Source organism: Prionailurus bengalensis, chromosome E4, assembly GCF_016509475.1.
Source record: "Prionailurus bengalensis isolate Pbe53 chromosome E4, Fcat_Pben_1.1_paternal_pri, whole genome shotgun sequence".
Classification (NCBI taxonomy): Eukaryota; Metazoa; Chordata; class Mammalia; order Carnivora; family Felidae; genus Prionailurus; species Prionailurus bengalensis.
Window position 1 is genome coordinate 63,684,565 of NC_057360.1, and position 21,898 is coordinate 63,706,462.

A 21,898-nucleotide genomic window follows, 5' to 3' on the forward strand; every position below is an offset into this window, starting at 1 on the left:
GCGGGGCTGCGCAGGCCGGAAGCCCAGCAGGCGGCGAAGATGGCGGAGAGCAGCGGTCGCGCCGGCAAGAGCAGCGGCAGCGGCGCGGGGAAAGGGGCGGTGTCGGCAGAGCAGGTGAGGAGCGGAGAACGCGAAGGAGGGCAGCCAGGCCGGGTCCGAAGTCGATGCGGAGAGAGGGGGGGAGCCTGTGGCCGGTGCAGGCCTCACTCCAGTCCCACCTTTGCGAGGCCGCCCAGAGAGGGGAGGGTCCTTGGAGAAGCTGGCCGAGCCCCCAGGGAGAGAGCCAAAGGGTTGGTAGGTGAAGGCCACGCCTCCCTTGGGGGTGTTGGGTGAGCCAGCAGGAGGCGAGAGCCCGGAGATGGGGGTGTGGGAGGATGCACAGTTGTGAGGGGAGATAGGTCGTCACTTTCCCCACTTCTCCGCACCCTCAAACAGGATAGGCTGGGCAAGGCAGCTCGTAACGAATCCCAGGGGATTAGTCAACGGGCTGGTTGTATGTGGTCCGTTACGTGACCCTGAAACCACGTTGACCGTCGCCCTCACCCTGCAGAGCCACGTGACTCACATACTCGAACAGTCTAGTGTTCCATACTGTTTTGATTCGGGACTCATTGTAAGACTGAATTTCTTTAGCGACCAGAAACCCTTTCCTAACCCGAGTTTGCATTTCCCCCAGCCTCTGGCATCGCGAGATGTTTGATAAATAACTCAGAAAGCCTTTTGTGGCATGGGAGCCATTTGCTAATAGTGAGGCTAGTGTTTTAATGGGAGTGGGAAGAAATCTCCATGATAGAAAGGGAAACATAAACAAGAGCTCTTCTAGTTACAGGTTCATTTATCATTTATTTGTGGAACAGTTGCTACAGGCAAAGGTATCTGCATAAGGGTTTTTCAAATTGCCCCATGCAAAGAGCCCGTAGTGAAATAACACATACAAAATGCTAATATGAGGCAGAAGGTGAGTGTTCTAACAGGTATAAAGTGCTGTGGGGTTTGGGGGGGGGGGTAGAAAGAGTTTCTGCGGGGGAGGGGGGAGAGAGATGGAAAGGAAGGGAAAAGAAACCTAATACTTTCTGAGGGTCTGCCTTGTGCCAGGCCCTCTGCTGTGTATAGGGAAACCTAGATCTTGTTCTCAAGTTAGCGCACAGACTCAATGTACAGTATTCCACACGGGCCCCTCTTTATGGTAGCTAAAGGAGGGATCCCCTAGCAAGAGGTTATGAGATTCGAGGAACGGGTGGGAAAGGGAAGCTGTGGTATAGTGGGGTGGCTAAGAGCGTAAGAAGTGCACTTGGGTTTGACAGATCTGTGTTTGAATCACATTTCTGCTCTTTATTTTGTACAGGTGACTTCTTTCACCTTGCTCTCCTGTAAAAATATAATGGCGCAGGGGCGCCTGGGTGGCTTGGTCTCTTGGGCATCCGACTCTTGATTTTGGCTCAGGTCACGATCCTAGGGTCGTGGGATCGAGCCCCAAGTCGAGCTCTGTGCCAGGCGTGGAGCCTGCTTAACATTCTCTCCCTCTGTCCCGCATGTGCACACGCCGTAAAATAAAAATTACGTATAATGGTGCGTACCTCATCACTATTTTGATTATTAGTCAAAAAAGGTATTCAGAGTGTTTTTGCACAGCGATTGGAATATAGCATGTGCTTAATAAATGCTAGGTTTTGTTTTGTTTTGTTTTTCTTCTTTCTCCTTCTGGAAGAGATATTCCTTCCAGTGAGTTCTAAAGGATGAGAGGAGTTAGTCAGGCAAAGAAGGAAGTGGGGAATTTCCTAGGTAGAGGGAATAAGGCACTTAAAGGCACCAAGGCATAAAACTGCCTGGCATGTTTAGGGTGCAGGTAGACAAAGTATAGCATGGGGTGCAAGACTCGAATGTGGGGAAAGAGGGATAGAGAGGGATCTGGGATATTTCTCAGATCTCTGTCTTTGACGGATGCTGGTGCCGTAGAGAATGTAGGAAGACCGGAAATGTCTGGGAGGGAAAATACGTTTATTTTAGGGGGTTGAGTTTGGGTTTCTTGTGGGACGGTCAAGTAGAGACATCTAGTAGTTGGTTTGATTTATGAATCATGAGTTACGGAAACCTGAATCAGAGATACGGATTAGAGAATTACAAGCTTATGGACGGTAGACAAAGCCGTGGTTGTGGGTGAAATCCTCTAGGGTTTGTACAGAAAGTGAGAAAAGAAGCAGAACGAGGGTGGAGCCAATATTTAAGGGGTTGTGGAGGAAGAAAAGAACCCCTCAAAGAGGGCTGAGCGGTTGTGATAATTGAGTTCGGAGGCTGCTCTTGCTTAACGTTCTGTGGTCTTTGTGTTCTAGAGAGAACACTGGGTAAAAAACATAAGATTTATCAGGGCGCCTGGCTGGCCCAGTAGGTGGAGCACGTGACTCTTGATCTTAGGGTCATGTGTTCAAGCCCCACGTTGGGCCTGGAGCTTACTTTATTTTTATTTTTATTTTTTTTTTAAATTTTTTTTCAACGTTTATTTATTTTTGGGACAGAGAGAGACAGAGCATGAACGGGGGAGGGGCAGAGAGAGAGGGAGACACAGAATAGGAAACAGGCTCCAGGCTCTGAGCCATCAGCCCAGAGCCTGATGCGGGGCTCGAACTCACGGACCGCAAGATCGTGACCTGGCTGAAGTCGGACGCTTAACCGACTGCGCCACCCAGGCGCCCCCCTGGAGCTTACTTTAAAGGGTGTGTGTGTGTGTGTGTGTGTGTGATTTATCACTGCTGCAAACGTGAGCTACATAGGTCCCTTATAAACAAGATAGAAGGAAGTAACATTGTACTAGGCATTTGTTTTATCTTCTGTTAATTTATTATGCCATTTGGGTAGGTTATGTTGTCTTCCTGTACCTTACCTACCTATATTGTAGGTAAGGACGTTTGAGTTTCAGAGACCTTGGGTAACTCACCCAAAGTCAGTAACTGGAAGGGTGGGGCTTTTAACTGAGTGAGCGAGTTGAGAATCAGACAGACCTATTTTTCCATTTACACCACGACCGTATTAAAGCTATTTGAGCTGGGCCTGAAGGATTGGATCGATTTGAACAGGTGGTAATGGAAATAGAATATAGGGAATAGGATGAGATGGAGGAGACCTAGGGAAAGCACAGGCTGACAGTGAGTGGTTAGTTTAGCTAAGTCACAAGGTGTAAGAAAGTTGTGGTGCTTCAAGCAAGCTGAGTCTTTGCCTGGCAAAGAATTTGGAACCTTTTTTTTTTTTTTTTTTAAGTTTATTTTGAGAGAGAGAGAGTGTGTGTGTGTGACAGAAAGAGAGAGAGCATGTGCGAGCGAGCAGCGGAGGGGCAGAGAGTGAGGGAGAAGAATCCCAAGCAGGCTCTGCACTGTCAGCTCAGAGCCCTATGCGGGGGCTTGAACTCATGAACTGTGAGATCATGCCCTGAACTGAAATCAAGAGCTAGATGCTCCACTGACTGAGCCACCCAGGCGCCCCAAGAATTTGGAACTCTTTAATGTAAGCAGTGCCCGAGTCACAGAAGGATATATGGTATACTATTGTTTTTTTTTTTTTCTGCTACCTAAAATAAGGCATGTTTATTATGGAAAATGTGGGAAACACAGGAAAAAGTACAAAATAAGTGAATTTACCCATGAGCCTACTTTCCAAAAGATAACTATTATTACCATTTTGGAGTATATCCTTTGATATGCTCCAAAAGAGGTTTCTCCCGCTCTTTTATGTTTTTGTATATGCATGTGTAGATGGAAAGGGAGGATGTGTGTTCTTTACATATTTGCATACTTTATAATATTCGTCCAGTACAATAGCATTGTACAGTATATACCATTTTGCAATCTGCATTGTAAGCCTAATATGTCACGAACAGTTTGCTGTGTCATCCAAGTGTTAGGAAAATTAAGTTACCAGCAGCGTATAGGATGAATTTGGAGAGTCCAAAACTAGGGAGATAATTTAGAAGACGACAGGAGTAGTTTAGACAAGAGATAATGAAGGCTCGAAGTAGGGTGATGTCAGTGAGCCAAAGAAAAATTGCTGAGGTTGATGCAATAAACTTGGCAGTTGTTGCGATAAAGGTGTGTTCAAAGATGAAACCAGGGTTTCCTACCTGGAGGGCCAGGGTGGTGTCATTAGCAGAACTAGGGGAGACAAGAAAAGGGAACAGTTTAAAACGGGGTAAAAGATGATCAGTTCAGCTTTGAATGACCCGAGTTGAAGGTACCCGTAGGACATTTAAGTGGAAATGTTCCGTGCTAATTGTTACCATTTAGTGACAAGCTGTTTTCTGCTGGATGTTGTCCTAAGTTCTTTTTTTTTTTTTAATTTTTTTTTTAACATTTATTTATTTTTGAGACAGAGAGAGAGAGAGAGAGAGAGAGAGAGAGAGCATGAACAGGGGAGGGTCAGAGGAAGAGGGAGGCATAGAATCTGAAACAGGCTCCAGGCTCTGAGCTGTCAGCACAGAGCCCAACGCGGGGCTCGAACTCACAGATCGCGAGATCCTGACCTGAGCCGAAGTCGGACGCTCAACCGACTGAGCCACCCAGGCGCCCCTGTCCTAAGTTCTTGATGTAACTAATTGATCTTCACAAACATGCTAGGAGACTGATATTACCTTTATGTTCTTGGTGGAGAAACTGAGATTCAGAAAAGGGGTAACTCGCTCACAGATTTTGAAGCCATTTCTGACTGACTTCCGAATGCCTTCCTCTAACTTGAAATTTGGGTCTAGAATTTCTGAGGCCTGGATTTGCAGGCAGTCAAATGAAGGCAGTTGTTGGAACCACAGAGGTAGCTAAGAATACCAGTTGAAATAGTATAGGTAATAAAGGGAGAAGTGCTGTGAAAAGAATCTTAGATCCTTCTCCACTGTTGGGATGAGAGGAAGAACTTCAGGAAGGGGAACGGAGTGTTAAGACAGGTTGGAGAACCAAGGAACTGAAGGGTCCTGGAAGCTAAAAGTGAGAAGAGAATGTACGTTACACTGGGCCTCTCAGTTCAGTCCTCATTGCTACCCTGAGACCATGGTTCTCCGCTTGCTGGGACCCCCCCCCCCCCAAGAAATTTGGCATTGCCTGGAGACATTTTTGCTTGCCACAAGTAGGAGTTGCTGCCGGCTTTTAGTAGGTGGAATCAGGGAGGTTGCTAAATATCTTACAATGCACAGGACAGCCCCCCATAAGAAAGTATTTTCCTGCCCAAAACTTCAGTAGTGCTGATGTTTAGAAACCCTGCTTTATGGCGTATTAACTCCATTTTATAAATGAGGAAACCAAGAGAAGTTAAGTAGCTTGGTCATACGGCAAGTAAACAGCAAAACACTAGGATATGAACCCGTCCACCATAGACTCAGAAGTTTGGGCTAGTTCCACCGTACCGTGTGCTACTTAAGAGAGTTTCAAAGCAGCAGAGTGAACATTGAGAAAAAATTGTTGGGTTAGGCGGGAGGCCATTCACGATCTTTGAGAAGTTAGTTTAATAAGTAGTAATAGTTTAATAACTAGTATAGATAGAAAGCAATTTAAAGTGGGCTGGGAATGAATGGGAGGCGAGGAAGTCGAGGCAGTGAGTATAGACTAGTCCTAAAAACATGATGAAGGGGCGACTGCGTGGCTCAGTCAGTTGAGTGCCCTACTCTGGATCTCAGCTCAGGTCTTGATCTCTGGGTTGTGATTTGGGGCCCGCAACAGGCTCCATGCTGGGCGGCAAGCCTACTTAAAAAAAAAAAAAAAAGATGAAGAGAAGGGCTTAGAACCATTATTTGTTGGAGTAGTAAGGTCAAAGAAGTTTTCTTTGACAGCTGAGTATGTTTGTCAGGAAAAGAGGGCACTGAACTGAAAAGAAGATATTTAGTGAGTGATACCCTATAAAATGCTTTTCCAGATGCACCCAGTCGTAATTCTTGACCTGTTATTCTATTCTTCAGTGAACCAGTAAGAGTAAATATCATGTAGGTAAGAAGACCAAAGGACATTTTGGGGATAAAGGTATTGATTGCAGATTTTTTGTAAAGTTACCAAAACTATACGGTAGTGATTAAACAAAAGAAAAAATAAAACAGGCAAATAAATCATACAAAACTAGTTTGACTTCTTTTTTTTTTTAAGATTTTATTTTTTAAGTAATCTCTCCATCCAATGTTGGGCTTGAACTCCATCCAATCCCTGGGTCAAGATTCACATGCTCTTCCAACTGTCTCAGCCAGACACCCCCTAGTTTGACCTCTATGAGAGGTGACTATGACAAGCCGGGAATAATACATCAGTTAGAAAAGGGTCCTTAGAGTTCCACAGAGCTGGGTAGAGGTACCAGTTCTGCAGCTTGCTGTGTTTACACATTCTCTCTCTCTCTCCCTCTCCCCTCCCTCCCCTCTCTCCTCCCCTGCTGCCTGTCCCCTCCCCTGCTGCCTATCTCCTCCCCTCCCCTCCCTCTCCCTCCCCTCCCGCTCCCTCCCCTCCACTCCTCCCTCTTTCTGTCTCCAACATCTTTGGTCTACTGACCCATAAAATGAAGGTACAGGTCTTATACTGTGTTTTTGTTTGTTTTAGAATTAAATGAGATAGAGTCGAGCAGAGTGCCTGGCATATAGTAGTGTTCTTTTCCTTACAAACCTTGGGCGGAAGGTGCAATATTGTAGGACTATGGAAAAAACAGGTATTTAAAAAGAGGTTGCAGGGGTGCCTGGGTGGCTCAGTCAGTTAGTCCGACTTCGGCTCAAGTCATGATCCCACGGTTCTTGAGTTGGAGCCCCGCGTCAGGCTCTGTGCTGACAGCTCAGAGCCTGGAGCCTGCTTCAGTTTCTGTGTCTCCCTCTCCCTCTGTCTCTCTCTGCCCCTCCCCTGCTCAGTCTCTGTCTCTCTCTCAAAAATAAACATTAAAAAAATTTTTTAAAAGAGGTTGCATTTGCATATTTAAAATTTCAAAGAAGACAACAGTAAAGATTAGAAGGCAGGCCTGCATAGTTGAAAATTAGAAATGCACTAAAATTGGAAAGCTTTTCTACCAAAAAATTTAAGGAATCGATATGCATTTATATGTGAACACACAGAGAGGGTTAACATATGGGATGTATTAACTAACTTTGTTATCAATCATTTCACAAGATATACATATACTAAATCATAATGTATACCTTAAACTTACACAATGTAATATGTCAATTTTATGTCAGTAAAGCTGGGGGGGGGCGGGGGTAGAAAACCATGTCCTGTATAAAATTGTTTGTGCCAAGAATGTAAAGAGCTCTGTATAGTTGCCAGGATTGAAGTTACTTTTGAATAGGATAAACAGTTGGTATTTTAATTTCATTGGATTCTTTTTCAGTCGGGATGTTTACATGTAAGATGAAGATTTTAGTAGGGCTGAGGGAATCAACACTGACCTAACCATCCCTTCTCACACCAGGCAACTTTAGGAGAATGGGAATAAGGGAAAGAGCAGGAAAATAAGTCTGGCCATAAGGGAAAAGACCGTTAGAAAAGTATTTTCAGAGGAAGAACGTGGGAATACATCACAGCCTTTCTGTCTTCATTGGCAGGTTACTATGGGCTTATTTTGCATCTAATTTACAGTTAGGTTACGGTTAGCTGCTAAGAGATTTCATTTCCTTTAAGGGCACCGGTGGCTGAAATTTCCCATAATAACTGTAGATAACTCATACACCGAAATAGATTTATTTTAATTTGCCATCTGATTAAAAGTTCATAAACTGGGCCAAGAGGAAGTAGGGGTTGTTAATTAGCAATAATGTTTGCAGAAAAATTGGAGTTGAAATCAAAACCTCTTCTTGCCTTTAGTTGTGTTAAATTGGTGGTTGAAAAGTAGATTCCTACTGATTACTAAGGGAAATAAGTCTAGGCCTCAGAAATTTTAGACTCTTAAGCTGATTTCACTGATGTGTTCAACAAAATACATCCAGAAGAGAGGGTCATTTGGATGCTGGGAGAGCATCGAGAATCTGGTTTCGTTGTGGAATTTCCATAGATGAAATTACTTTGATCTGTAACATCGATAGTGAAGGAAAAGCTAACCATAAATGGAATAGTTTGGTATAGGTAGTGGAGTTAGGTTTCAAAGCGTTTGTTGCAATGAGTCTGGGAAGTACACGGAGATCAAAGGTTGGTGGCCGGGAGGAGGCAGCATACGACTGGGGCGACGGCGTCCTAGTCAGACTTATTTCTTGGTTTTTTGAGCAGGAAAAGAGATGTAGGGGTGGCACAGGCCAGCCAGCAGGGTCTTATCAGCTGTAGGTGAGCCTTGTGGAGAGAGGTAGGGGATAAAAGGTCCTAGTAAAGATGAGGCGGTCACCAGTAGCATGAGACTGGGCAGGATCTGGCTGAGAGTGAGAGCGTGGGCGGGCCCACAGCCCTCAGCTGATCAGGAAGGGCCAAGGGGGCACTCGGGTTTGGGGAGAAGGCCATGACAGCAGTTAATGCACTTTTCCTGCCTACGAAGCCCTTTCCTACTAGCCCGCACCATACGACAGTTCTATAAAGTAGGTGACCCTGTGTGTGTCACAGGTGAGGGAACTCAGGCCCAGAGGGGGAAACCCGGTGGTTCTCCTTTCTGGATGCACATTAGAATTATGGGGGAGTGTGAGAAGTGCTGAGATCCCAGGGGCCTCACCCAGTGATTATGTAATTGTTCTGAGGTCCCACCATTCATGTTTTGAAAATGCTCTCCTGGGGACTTTAACGTGTCGCCAGGGTTGAGAACCATCGGATTAAATGTCCGAGGCCATAGAGCCAATATATGGCAGAGACCAACTTGAACCTGGCTTTTTGTCTCTGGGCCCCATGTTTCCCCCACACACACCCCCACAATTTTCTTTCCTCATGACATTTTCCGCCTTTTATCTGGTACTTCTTTCCAAACACAGTCATCAGAGCCCTGTGCTGAGAGTGACGGAGGTGGTGATTTTAGTACCCAGTCTGGCTTTCACGCTGTTTTAGGTTCCCTGCTCTGTTTCTGGGGAACAAGGAGCTGGTAGTAGTCATTTCTCTGGGCCTTTACGTGTGTTACTTCTTATGCCTCTTTGCACCCTTTCCTCCCCCAGTTTCTCATCCTTCAGGCTTCAGTTGAGGCCGTGTCTCTCAGGAAGCCTATGTTAGTTAGGGTTTCTAGGCTACAGACATGGACTCTGACCAACTTTTTCTTTTTTGAAGTAGTGTTTTGGAAGGATAGCGGGTAGTTCACAGAACTGAACACAATGAAAAGAAAGGTTAAATAACTGGGTCCCACCAAGTTCAAGAACTAGGGCAGCTTTGGGGATTTCAGGAGGAGGAATGGAGGATCATCTCTGCGGGGCAAGTAGTTGCCTTCGCTGCACCTGTCTTCCGTACCTGTTTCTCTCTACCCCCAAAATCAGTTCCTGTACAGAGACTCTGGTATAGAACCACAGGTCACTGCCCTTGTGGTCAAGGGCCAAGGGTCCTGTGAATGGTAGCCCCACAAGCACCCCCTGAGCTAAGGAGGGGCGGCTCCCCTGTGGGAAGAATGCCGGCTGGGCAGGTCCAAACAGGAGTTAACTCGCTACAGAGTCTTTCCGAACAGGCTTCTTTACCTGCAAGTCTAAGCCTCTCTGCAGGTGCCCCGGTAGCTCTCCACCCCATCCTGAATTACGCATGCCTATTCCTCACCACACGGGAAGCTGCGAGAGGGACTAGCAGAGCTCTCTCTCACACAGTGCAGGCTCTCAGTGCAGGGTGAATGGCTTCCCGACAGACTGAAGGTCGGAATGGCAGACGTGGGTTCTACGCCTTTTCTCAGGGAGGCGTCCAAAGCTCGCCCTCCTGCGTTGTGTCTTGACCCTCTGCCGTGCCCGCTGTCTCCTCTCTCACTTAACTCTCTCTCACCTTCTAAGGTTATTGCTGGCTTCAACCGCCTTCGACAGGAACAGCGGGGTCTGGCATCCAAGGCAGCCGAGCTAGAGATGGAGTTGAATGAGCACAGGTGAGGGCGCTGGGAGGCGCAGACAGGAGGGGCGGGCGGGCCGCCGTGGAGCGGGGCTGGATTCCGCGAGCGGCCTTGTCCTCCCTCCCCAGCCTGGTGATAGACACCCTGAAGGAGGTGGACGAAGCCCGCAAGTGCTACCGCATGGTTGGAGGCGTGCTGGTGGAGCGGACGGTCAAGGAGGTGTTGCCGGCCCTGGAGAGCAACAAGGAGCAGGTGAGCGGGAGTCCCTGCGGACAAGCTCTGGGCGCCGAGGGGCGAGGGAAGGGAGGCCGGGACTGGGGGAGCGTGGTGGAGGAAGTGGGTGGCACCCATGTTGAAGACGGCACACGTAGCCTGTTAGCCTGTGCTTTTTATGCTGTGCAAAGTCTAACTCCTCGCACGGGAGGGACTGCTGGCTGGCGGCCCCTTCCCCGGCACTCTGTGACCTGGCTCACAAGCCTGGCTCTCCCAAGGGGGAGAGGCGGCCGTGAGAGCAGGGTCTCTCACAGTGTGGTCTGGGGACACCTGCCTCCAGGTCACCTGGAGGCCTGACCCAAAATGCAGCTGCCTGGACCCACTGATTCAGAACAACTGGCTAGGGGGCCTATGGGGTGGCATCCTTTTTTTTTTTTTTTTAAAGTCCTCTCCACGCCCAACGTAGGGCTCGAACCCACAATCCCACGAGCAAGAGTCACGTGCTCTACTGACCGAGGCAGCCAGCCGCCCCACGGAGTGGCATTTTAAAAATAAACAGCCCAAGTGGTTCTTAACGTACATTAAAGCTCATACGCCGTTGTATTTGAGAAAGGCATACTTTTAGGCTCTCGGCTCTACTATTAATACTTGGTAAGAGGTGAGGTTACAGGTGTCCTCTCTCCTTCCCGTCCCCCAACTATAGTCCATCCCAGGTAGGGGAAGGTGGTTCCTGAAATCCTCATGTAATCCTATCGCTGGCCCTCTAGATACAGAAGATCATTGAGACACTTACACAGCAGCTTCAGGCAAAGGGAAGAGAATTAAATGAGTTCCGGGAAAAGCACAACATTCGTCTCATGGGGGAAGATGACAAGCCAGCAGCCAAGGAAAACTCCGAAGGGGCTGGGGCCAAGTCCACCTCAGCCGGAGTGTTGGTCTCCTAGGGACCAAGGCCTTTGCGTTTTTTTTTCTACCCTGACTCCCACTTCTTCTGATTTCTCTTTATTGTTATTATTATTATTTTCTCTGCTATTGTAATATTTTTTTGTTAATTAAATGTTTTGGTCAGAATGCTCAGCTCCAGCCTCAAGCTTTCTCCCAGTATTAGGGGCGGGATCTGCATGAGGCATGGAAAAAAGCCCATGATCTGTGGGGTTTGGCTCCATCAGGCTAATGGTTCACAGTTTCAGAGGAGGCCCCATATTTTATCCTTTCCCTTGCAAATAAAGATGTATCTCCTTATTCACTGCCTCCCCCACCCCCCCCCCCCAAAGACTCAGAGACAAATGTTGACTCTCAGATTGAAATTTAATAAGCAGGTGAAATGAGGCAGATCGCTCTGGTGGTAACGCGCTGCGAGTTTGCAACAAAACGGGGGCTTGGCGATGTGTCTTGGCATATTCTTTAGACAGAAAGGTCCAGGATGCAAACCTGTGGACAAGGCGTCCTGCCATCCTCACCGAAACCCCCAACCAGGTAAAGCTGGTCGTTCCAAAGGCAGGTGCGATGGCCCACGCGCTTCAGCCCTTGGTCTGCGCAGGGGAAGTGGAACCACCAAGGAGGAGAGCTGCCTGTCGGGGAAGAGCAGAGGCTGCTTTTTGAGGCGGTACCGTTTTGGCACCATGGGGCTCCTCCTCGCCTTCCCACCTTCTCCCCACCCTCTTCCCCCCCTCAACCAGCCGGCCCTCACGGGTGTCATAGATGTACAGGTCATTGCAGATGGTGTCTCTGGCTCTGGTCAGAGTTTCTCCGCCAAACAGCACGGCAAAGGGCCCCACCACGGAACACGAGTGATGCCGCAGGCCCCGGGGCCCCTGCCGGGACCCCCGCCCAGTGCTCACAAGCCTGGCAAGCTGCTCCCTCAGATGGGGGGCAGCAGGTGGTTCCTCCTTGCGGGAGAAAGAAGGGGTGTTGGCTGGAGGGATTTGGGCCTCACAGTTTTTGCCCCTTTCCACCCTAACAAGTTGTGAGTCGACAGGTACCCCAAGCTTCCCGGGACTCCAGTGCCCGGCCACTTCTGGTTCAGCCGAGTTGCAGCCCCCAAAGAGCAGGAGCTGATGGCCTGGGCGGGGCCCGGGAGTTTGGAGCAGGGCAGCGCAGTGACCCGAGCGTGAGGCTGTGTGACAGCCCTCTTCCTTATAGCTGTGGATATGCAGCAGTTCGGGCCCGAGTTGGGTTTTCTGGAAAATACAAGCGCTGTACTGCCCTTTCCCCAGCCCCTTTCTGTGGTGCCAAGCATGGAAAGGAGGCAGGGACCGAGCAGCGGTCGGATGAGAGAGAGGGCAGCACCGGCAGAGAGCGAGCTCGCCATCGTAGTCACGGTGGGTGCGGGGGGAGGCGGGTGCCGGGGTGCGGCTGTGGCCGGAGTGCCTGCGATTCTGTTCCCCTGCGCTTTTCCAGAGCACAGATGAAGGGACGGGGGACGGTGCGGGGCCCGGGGTGCCATACCTGTAGGTGCGGGCGCCGGGGTCCAGCCGTAGCGTGTAGACGCTGCCGTAGCGACGCTGGGTGCGGGTCCCGCCCTCCCGGCCCGCCACCCGCAGCTCGCGGTCCGAGACGCGGGTGCAGGTGTGGCTGCTGAGGCCGGCGGGGGGGCGGCTGCCGGGGGCCGCGCTCCACGCCTCCCACGCTCCGCGCTCCGTGTCCAGCGCGGCTACGGTGGCCACGCGGCGCGACCCGTCCCAGCCGCCCACCACGCAGAGCCAGCGCCCGCCCACCGGCGCCGCGTCGTGGTGGCTGCGCCGCGGGCCGCCCCGGGCCCCCAGCCGTACGGCCTGGCCCCCCGCCGGGTCGAAGACCACCGTGTCGCCGCTCGGCTCCGTCGCCCCTCCGGCCGGGAGGCCCCCCACCAGGTAGAAGCGTCCCCGCAGCTCAGTGCAGGAATGGAAGGCCCGCGCCAGGAGCGCGTCCCGGGCCACCGGCCGCCAGGTCCAGCCCGCGCCCCCCGGGGACCCCGCGAGCGCCATGACCCCTCCCCCCGCCTGCCCCCCAGGAACCGCCCGGGGTCCCTGCCACGCGCCGCCGTCGCCCAGCAACCACTGCCGCACTGGCAGCGCGACCGGTTGCAAACCGAAGGTCGCAAAGCACCGGTTACCGTGGAGACCGGGAGACCCGGATAGCTGCGGGAAGGGACGGTGTTGTCACCGCGGCGACGGGAGCTGCGCGAAGTCCAGAAGAATCCTGAAAGACTGTCAGAGGGCGGCCAGGTCCTCAGACGGACCCCCGTTATCAAAGCCGCGAGCTGATTTGAGGTGCAGGCGTGGCTCTGCGGGGGGCGACGAGGGACACCCTTTTCCAATTGCACCTGTCCTCCCCCGGGATGAGTCTGGGGGAGGGGAAGAGGGGGCGTGAAAGTGGGAGTCAGGAGACTTGGGTTCTGGTCCCAGCCGTGCCCCTGACTCTCGGGGTGACCGCGGGCACCCTCAGCTTTCTCATTTATAAACTGTGCTGTGGGTTTTCTGTCTCAGGCGTCTTGCAGACGACTTTCCCTGCTAGAGGCTGAATGAAGATCCCGGTTGGCTGGGTTGGGAGCGTCCTTTCTGTTCTGGCCACTAGAGGGTGGTAGAGCCTGCTGTCAGGGCACACCGCGCGTGCGTGTGCGTGTGCGTGTGCGTGTGTGTGTGTGTGTGTGTGTGTGTGTGTGTGTGTACGCGCGCGCGCGTTGGGAGGCGGGGTTGGGTTGGGGGTGAGGGGGAATGCCTGAAACTTGGAGAACTTTCCACTACGGTGTCCCGGGAAGAATAATTCCTTATTTCAGCTCGCCTCATAGGCTCGCAAGGAAACTGAGGTGCTGTGGCATCTGGAACTCGAGGTTAAGGGCAGGGAGTTTCTCCCGAGAAGATCCAGGCCAGCAGCTGCCCAGCCCTGGAAGCTGGAGGAGGCGTAGTGGGGGAGGGGGGAGAAGAACAGAAAAACAAGCATCTGTTACTCCCTGGTATCTCCCTTTAATTCCAGCCAGGTCCCCTGCCCTTCCTCCTGACTCTGTCCCTCCAGGACCCGGTGAGGGACCAAGGGGCCCGGATCCAAGCTGAGCAGTTTGGGCCCCAGGAGCCAATGCAGACAGATTTCTGCTCCCAGCACAGAAACCGGACATGTGTCCCCAGCCCTGGGCTGCAAATGCGGGTGATGGCTGCTATTGTTGCCTGTGGTCTCCACACATCAGCTCGTTCCCCTTCACGCCCCAGAAGTGGAGGCACGAGGGAGACCAGGACTGCGGGCGGGGAGGACCTTTGATTCACGGGTCTGATGGTGCGCCGTCTTCTGAGCACACAGCATGGCAACAGTATGTGCGGGAAGGCGCGGAGAGACTGGAAGGTTACCAGACCCGTTTCCCATTTGTCCTTGAAGCCGAGAACCAGTAAGAGATTCGAAATTCCCCGTCCCCCCCAATTCCAGCTTTCCTTGAGTCTGGCGGAGATGATCCTCAGTTTTGCCAGATCATGGTAACGAAATCTCTAGAAAATCCCCAACTGCTAACATCCCCGACTGAAATCTGAAAGCCAGCCTTCTCCCTAAGACTGCTCTGACTGGCTAGCCTCCAACCAGCTAGGACTTAGGCAAGGAGTTGCCTGGGATGAGGGGGGCGGGGTGGTCATTTCACTTAAGCCTTGTGGGCCTATATGTCCATTTTGCCAGACTCCTTTTCTTTTTTTCTTTCCCAAAGATTTAATTTAATTTAACTTCCTTCCTTCCTTCCTTCCTTCCCTCCTTCCTTCCTTCCTTTTCTTTCTTTCTTTCTTTCTTTCTTTCTTTCTTTCTTTCTTTCTCTTTCTTTTTTTTCTTTTCTTTCCCTTCCTTCCTTCCTTCCTTCCTTCCTTCCTTCCTTCCTTCCTTCTTTCTTTTTTCTTTCTTTATTAGAGAGAGAGAGCGTGCACTCCAGAGCAAGGGAGGAGTAGAGGGAGAGGGAGGGAGAGAATCTTAAGCAGTCTCCATGCCCTGCGTGGAGCCCAACCGTTGGGCTCGAACACACAAACCGTGAGATCATGACCTGAGCCAAAATCAAAAGTCAGATGCTTAATCGATTGAGCCACCCAGGCGCCTCCAAAGATTTTATTTTTAAGTAATCTCTACATCCAAGGTGGGGTTTGAACTTAACAACCCCAAGATCAAGAGTCACATGCTACTGACTGAGCCCGCCAGGCGCCCCTTGCCAGAGTCATTTTCTGCCTCTCCTGGGTAGAGCCGGGAACTCCCCACCCCAGGGGCCTTTCCAGCTTCTCTCTCACAGCTTTGTGTTCCTTCCCTCAGCTTCCACCCTGGCTCTGAGCCCTCAGCGGTTTGCATTTCGCTTGGATGTAGAGCCTGAACCCCACATCCTCCTTGGTGGTACCCCCTCCAGGGCCATCTAGAAGCTTGAGGTATTTAGCCACTGCTGTTCCAGACATAGACCCAGGGGAGGGGCTGCTCAGGACTCCCACCTCCTTTGGTTAGTCTGAACCAAGCCCATGGTTTGGAGGAGGTAGAAAAGAGTCTAGGGGAAAGAAAGAGAGAGAGGAGGGTGGGAGGGAGGGAGGGAGGAAGGAAGGGAGGAAGGGAGGAAGGGAGGGAGGAAAGAAAGAGGGAAGGAAGGAAAGGAGGGAGCCAGGGATGGAGGAAGGAAGGAAGAAAGAAAAGACAGAAAGAAAAGAAAAAACACAAGCCAGTCTGCCTTTGTATGACTTATTTTATACCCAGAGCAGCATCTAAAGTGGTCTATGATGACCCTGTCAGTGATCCAGAAGCTGAAGGGGCATTAGGATAAAGTGAAGGGTAGGCCTGACAAAGGACTTTGAGAGAACAGGAGAAGGGCAGCCAGAAGGGCCCCTCCTTTTCTGGACCTGCTTTCACCTGCTAATGATATCCAGGGACAATGCCTGTCCAGGGCTGGGGGCTAGGGCAGATCATTCTGAAAGTGTCACAGTCCTGACACGATCCCATGAGTTTGGTCCCAGTTGGCCATTTCCGGTACAAGGATGCCCACTGCCCAGCTTCCCAGTCTCAGATGTCTGTCCCAGCCCCAAATCTGTACCCAATCTGTCTTCAGAAAACTCTCTTTTCTCCTTCCCTTAAATTCAGTCTGGCCCTGGAGCCATCCCTGGTTCTCAGCATTGTTCAGGACACAACCGCCCGCTCAGGACTTGCTCAGTTCCTTCTGCCGATGTGTCCCAGGCTGTGCCACCCTTCAGGCCGGCCCGCACTGCCTCTTCTACTGTCCTCTGACCTTTCTACATTTTTTCCCACAGCTCCCTCTGGCCAGTTGTCTTCCTGGCTCCCTGCTTCCCTGGCCCAAAATCTGGTGCTTTGCTCTCATATCAGCCAGAATAAGGACACGGATAAACAGAAAGGCAGAGGAATGGCCGGGAAAAGAGACCGCAAGAGGCCAGATCTTGAGAGCTCATCTGATTGTAACTGTGACATGAGCTGGAACGGGTTTGAGAGAAGGTGGACCTGTCAGCAGACGGGGTGGGGGGCGGCATCAGTCTAACTGGAGAATGGTGGAGAGATGGGGTAAGGATGGGGAATATCTTGAATTTTTGAAAAAAAAAATTAAATGTTTATTTTGGAGAGAGAGAGGGTGGGGACAGAGGATCTGAAGCAGGTTCTGTGCTGACAGCAGAGAGCCCGATGCGGGGCTCGAACTCACGAACCATGAGATCATGAACCTGAGCTGAAGTCGGACGCTTAACTGACTGAGTCACCCAGGTGCCCCCCAAATTTTGAATATTTAAGGGACTTGGCGGTATTGAAGAGGAAACATCGTTGGGTCCCACTGTTGAGTGGCTGAAACTGAGGTAGATGAGGACACCTAGCATTCAGAAACTTCTCTTTAGGGTCTTTGTGTCTCTGCTTCAGGCCTTGTCTCAGTGTCTTTGTCTCTGAATTACGCCCCTCCGTTATTCCGTGTGTGTGTGTGTGTGTGTGTGTGTGTGTGTGTGTGTATGTGTGTGTTTCTGCCCCGACTCCTTTCCCCACAGGAGACCTTGGAGGGTGGAGGCCTAGGCCCAGGGAGGGAAGCTGACAGGCAAACGGAGACAGATTCCGGTCTTTACTCCTCTAACCTTTCCTTTATGGACCTGATCTTGCAAACTGTCGCAGGAAGGAACTCGCGCTCTGTTTCCTGATCCCTAGTCCCTTTTTTATGCCTCTTCTAGAAATGAAGGAGCAACTGGGGTTCAAAAAGGCTTCGGGGTGATGCTGGAGGGCAGTCACTTAGGGGTGCCTGCAAGGGGAAGGCACGCGTGCATCTTGGGGTGTGCGGGGGTTGTGGGGGGCGGGGAATGCCCAGCAGGGGAGTGGGGGGCCTGCTCGGCTTGCACCTCTGCCTCCCGGGACTTCTCAAGCTCCCGACCTCGCTGTGTGTGGGGCTGAAAACCGACGCAGGATAGAGTCCAGGTCTCCCAAGTGTGGTGGGAGCAAGGCCAAGAACGAGTTGTGCTGCCCCAGGGTGGCCGGAAACCGGAAGTCCTGGCCCCTGCTTCCTGGGGGCCGGGGAGGGGTGGGGGGCACAGACCAAGACGGAACCTGGGCGCCCGGGACTGGGCCCCTCGACGGCTGTGACGCGTCCTGGCCTCTGACCAGGGCAGCCACGCGGCTGCTGAGTGCTGGCCATGGAAACAGGCCGGGCCTGAGGTCTGAGGCCACCTGGGTCTTGGAGGGGAGAGGAGGAGGGAGCTTGGATTTACAAGACAGACAGGTGAATGTTCCCAGGCCACACAGAAGGAAGATTATGCCAACAAACTTCAAAAGAAGATGTGCCCTCAAATTACGGGGAGTCCCCAGCTCCTCCCCGTTCCCCCCTCCCCACCCCCCGTGCCCCGCTCCCCCTTGGCCCCCGTGCTCTGTCAGCTTCGGCCCCTCTCTGCTCCTGTGTCCCCTCGAGAACATCCCCCTTTCCCCTCAGGGGCTTCTCCACTCTTCTCGAAGCTCCCAGCCCTTCCAGGCTTCTCCCCGCGCTGGGCCTTCTGGTCTCCTGGATTCGCGGGGCCATTTTCCGCTCTGCAGCCGTCCTGCCGCCCCCAGCGCCTGGTCCGAGGCGGACACTTGATGGCAGGGCCTCTGGAGGCTTGCTTTCCCCTGGGGCAGCTGCGCCGGGTGGTGACAGGGGCTCAGGCTGATGGCGGGAGGTGGCTGTCTGGTTTGGACAGGCACCCTGCCCTGGGCATCCAGGCCGCTGTTTGGAGGGGAGCAGAAGCCCCAAAGGCTGGGAGCACCTGAAGGTACCCGTCTGTCCCCTGGGGAGCTCCCCCCATGATTCCCGGCAGCCAGGCTTCCCGGGAGGAGCCTCCTCGGTTGGGATGGAGACTGGGAGGATGCATGGGGAGCACCGCTTGGGGTCCGCGCTCTCAGGATCCTGCCTGCCTTTGCTCCTACTTCCTCCTTTGCTGCTACATCTCTCGCTGCTGCTCCAAAGACTCTGCTCTCCGTGAGGGCTCCGACTCTTGTCCTAGACCTGCCAGCACCCACTTCTAGAGCCTTCTAAAAGGGCCAGCCCATCCAGAGACAGGGGGTCAAAGAATAAGGGCATCTGTCTCCTACCCCATGCTCGAGGTCCCGGAGTTCACGGTCGTGTATTTGCAGACGCTTGGGGGGTCCAGGGGGTGACAGCCAGCAGGCGGGGCTGTGCACGTGGAGGCCTACTGAGAAACGGGGCCCACGGGCGCGCCTCTAGCTGAGCCGTCGCCCCTGGGTGGGTCACCCCAGCTTTAGACCTCTTTAGCGGCAAACAAACCCAGCCCCCTGGGCTCCGAGGGATGTTGTGAGGCACCAGAAGTGTGGTTGTCGTTGAAGGCCCGGGGCTGGGTACCCGGGATCCCTGGGCCTGCAGAACAGGGCGAATGGGAACAGCAGAGCACGTGCCAGATGGAACGTTTAGATGAAACCTTCCGGAAAACTGGGTGCCACCATCCTAACAGTGGGCACAGCGAAGCTCCGGCTGCAGGGGTGGGGGGCGAAGGGGTGTCTCCGTGGCGGCAAAGCTCCGGGAACCCCTCCTCTGTGCGGGACCCTCTGTGTGAGGGGGGCAGCCCCGGAAGGGGCAGAAGTGAGCTTGAAGCCTCTACCTGAAGGAGCCGCGTTCCCGGGGGACGGAATCGAACCCCATGTCGGGAATCTTCTGCCACAGTGTCGGTCAGCGCCCCCAAAGCCTCTCTGTGCAAACTGCAGAAGCCAAGGCGACGAGCGCATGGGAAGCAGCTTGGTGCCGCGCAGGGCCACATAGCCGGGCAGGACTGGGTCGCAGACACGCCGTCCACCCTCGTGCCTCCGACTCCGTCCACTCTGATTGGACTACCCCGTCTCTCCCAAAGCCCAAGGTTCTCCCCCCCCACCCCCACCCCCGTGTCCGCTCCTCCTCCCCCTCGATCAGCCTGACCCTCGCTCTCACTCACCTCGCCACCCCACCCCACCCCTCCTCGTCCCTCCCTGACTCACCTCCCAGTCCCACTGACACAAACAAAACTTTCAGCACGACCCACCCCGACCGGTTTGGCCTAGGTGTGCAGCCTGCCGCGGGGACAGACAGGAGTTGCAAGCGGGTGCCCGGCCACAGGACGGCAAGCATCCGCAGCTCCGCTCGCGGAAACAGCCCTGAGCCTGGAGGCGGCACGTGCACGAGGACGCGAAGGGAACGCACGGTGGCGGGACGTGGCGTCTGCCGGCCGACGCGGCCCCCTCCCCCAGCGGAGGGGCTCGCGGTGGGCAGGGGCCGTGTGTTCTGCGGCCCCGTCCCCTCCCTGGAGGCTGGTGCTCAGCGGGGCTCGCTAAGTGTCCGTAATTGAACTGAGGCAGGCAGGCCCGGTGACGCCGCTCAGACACGTACGCGCGTTAACGATGCCACCGCGGCTTGAACTGTTCCCATTCTTCGGGCCCAGAAGGTGGTAGGGGGAAGGGAGGGAGGGAGGCATGAGGGGAATGGGGGTTCGATGGGGAGCAAAGAACGGAGGGCAGGAAACCAGGCACTGGCCTAGAAAGGCTTCCGCAGCCAGGATTTTCTTCCAGCCCCAGCCCTAGAATCTGCCTTCCGCAGGACTCATCCCCAAAGAGGGACAGGAAGGCCTGCGTATGAGGGCTTGTCCCCCAAGCGCATGGCCCTGGTGAGACACGCAAGATGGCCCAGGGAGCAGAGGGATTCGGCGACGGATATTTGTTTGGCGAGGGGGGGCAACACTTCGACTTCAAGCAGAGGCCTGGCTGGACCACCTTGGGTCCTCGGCCCCAGCGACGCCTCGGGCAAGTCCCGCCTCCCGTCAGCTCTCCACATGGCTGGAGCTGGGGGTGAGTGGAGGAGGGGCTCACACACTCCCTGACTGGTTGCACTGTGGCGGGGTTGGGGGCGTATGGTGCATGGGAAGGCTGAGGAGATGCGGGAACCAGAACCGGAAACCCACTGCTGTCCCCCCTGCCCCCCCCCATGCCTCAGTTTCTCTGGTGGTTTCCGGGACCAGGAGGGGTGAATCCGTGGGAAGGAAACCGTGCGATAGGATCCGAGGTGTGATAATTATAATTATAATACAGGATGCTCCCCCCTCCCATAGCCCCTGGCCCTACCCCACCCCTGCGACACTGCATCTCAAAGCAGCATCGGGGTGAGGCCGCTTCCCCTGGCACAGGTGGGGACCTGAGTCCTAAAGAGGGGAAGGGGTTTGCCAAGGTGGAGGTGGAGAGGAGCTGGGGAGTTTTGGCATCTGGCCTGGCCCTTGAGGAGGGCCTGCCGGAATAGCCCTTGAAGAAGGGGTCACTACCAAGGTCACTGCCAAGAGTTGGGGCCATGGTCCTGAGGCCAGGGTTAGAGTCCGGGTGACGGCTCAGGTTCGGGAGAGTCGGGGTGTCCCCTTCCCTGGCCCTCCCTGACCACCCTTTCCACACTGACATCCATTCATTCACAAACGCACGCCCTCGACAGAAGTGTGTCCCGTGCGGGCCTGGGCGACTGCGACAAAGGTTATAAAACAGGCCTGACTCGGGGCGCCTGGGTGGCGCAGTCGGTTAAGCGTCCGACTTCAGCCAGGTCACGATCTCGTGGTCCGTGAGTTCGAGCCCCGGGTCAGACTCTGGGCTGATGGCTCAGAGCCTGGAGCCTGCTTCCGATTCTGTGTCTCTCTCTCTCTCTCTGCCCCTCCCCCGTTCATGCTCTGTGTCTCTCTGTCCCAAAAATAAATAAACGTTGAAAAAAAAATTAAAAAAAAAAAACAAAAACCAGGCCTGACTTTCCAGGAGCTCACAGACTACAGCTGCCCGTCCTGGCCCCCGGTTTCACACGTTTAACCGAATCCCTGGCACGCAGCAGGCTCCAATGCATGTTTCTTGAAACCGAAGCTTACATTTAGTCAAGGAGATAAGATGTGCACAAATTATGGGCGCACAGGCTATAATAAAGGGACTAGCAGAGGCTGGGGAAGGACAGAGGAAGATTCATTTTGGGTGGGAGGCGCTGAGAAAGCCCCACGGGAGACGTGGCCTGTGAGGGCAGCTTTGAAAGATGAATAAGATTGTGACAGAGTTGGGGGCGTGGGGTGTGGAGAGCACAGTCTAAGCAAAGTGACCCTCCCTTATTCCCCTTGAACCCCGCTTCCTGCCTCCGGCCAGACAAAAGGGTCCTGCTGCAAATTGTAACCTATATATATATATATTTTTTTTTTTCTTTCCTCACGTTTAGCTCAGTATTTACTTTTTTTTTTTTCCCCAGTCTGACAGTGAGCTTGTGGCTCCTCGTCACTCAGTTTTCAGGGAGTTCAGAGCCTGCCCCCGTCCTCTAGCTATCCCACATTGGCCAGGAAGGTCTTGTGTCACTTGG

The 21,898-nt window shown here is 53.2% G+C and overlaps 2 protein-coding genes across 3 annotated transcripts; one reads left to right on the top strand and one right to left on the bottom strand.

Moving 5' to 3' along the window:
• Positions 1–10: 10 nt before the first annotated feature.
• On the top strand, positions 11–11,205 carry PFDN2 (prefoldin subunit 2). The gene is made up of 4 exons (XM_043568486.1): positions 11–114; positions 9,863–9,951; positions 10,044–10,167; positions 10,896–11,205. The coding sequence occupies exons 1-4, from the start codon at positions 40–42 to the stop codon at positions 11,070–11,072; spliced, it is 465 nt and encodes a 154-aa protein (XP_043424421.1). The 5' UTR covers positions 11–39; the 3' UTR covers positions 11,073–11,205.
• A 212-nt stretch (positions 11,206–11,417) lies between these two features.
• On the bottom strand, positions 11,418–14,703 carry KLHDC9 (kelch domain containing 9). 2 transcript variants are annotated; one of them, XM_043568474.1, is made up of 4 exons: positions 12,577–13,384; positions 12,111–12,270; positions 11,819–12,017; positions 11,418–11,699 (listed from the first exon to the last, which is right to left on the bottom strand). In XM_043568474.1, exons 1-4 carry the CDS (start codon positions 13,092–13,094, stop codon positions 11,533–11,535), a joined length of 1,044 nt encoding a protein of 347 aa, XP_043424409.1. In that variant the 5' UTR covers positions 13,095–13,384; the 3' UTR covers positions 11,418–11,532. The 2 variants fall into 2 exon arrangements, with proteins under 2 accessions (XP_043424409.1, XP_043424408.1); XM_043568473.1 differs by having other exon boundaries at positions 12,111–14,703.
• Between the last annotated feature and the right edge of the window lie 7,195 nt (positions 14,704–21,898).

Bases quoted from the DNA above. Each gene is read 5' to 3' on its own strand.
- KLHDC9 (XM_043568473.1), bottom strand. From the start codon at position 13,094: ATGGCGCTCGCGGGGTCCCCGGGGGGCGCGGGCTGGACCTGGCGGCCG. The intron at 12,018-12,110 runs GTACCTGTCGAC...TTCTCCCGCAAG, and splicing joins GGAGTCCCGGGAAGCTTGGG to GAGGAACCACCTGCTGCCCC. The intron at 11,700-11,818 runs GTGAGGGCCGGC...CTTCCCCGACAG, and splicing joins CCTGTACATCTATGACACCC to GCAGCTCTCCTCCTTGGTGG.
- PFDN2 (XM_043568486.1), top strand. From the start codon at position 40: ATGGCGGAGAGCAGCGGTCGCGCCGGCAAGAGCAGCGGCAGCGGCGCG. The intron at 115-9,862 runs GTGAGGAGCGGA...TCACCTTCTAAG, and splicing joins GGGCGGTGTCGGCAGAGCAG to GTTATTGCTGGCTTCAACCG. The intron at 10,168-10,895 runs GTGAGCGGGAGT...CTGGCCCTCTAG, and splicing joins TGGAGAGCAACAAGGAGCAG to ATACAGAAGATCATTGAGAC.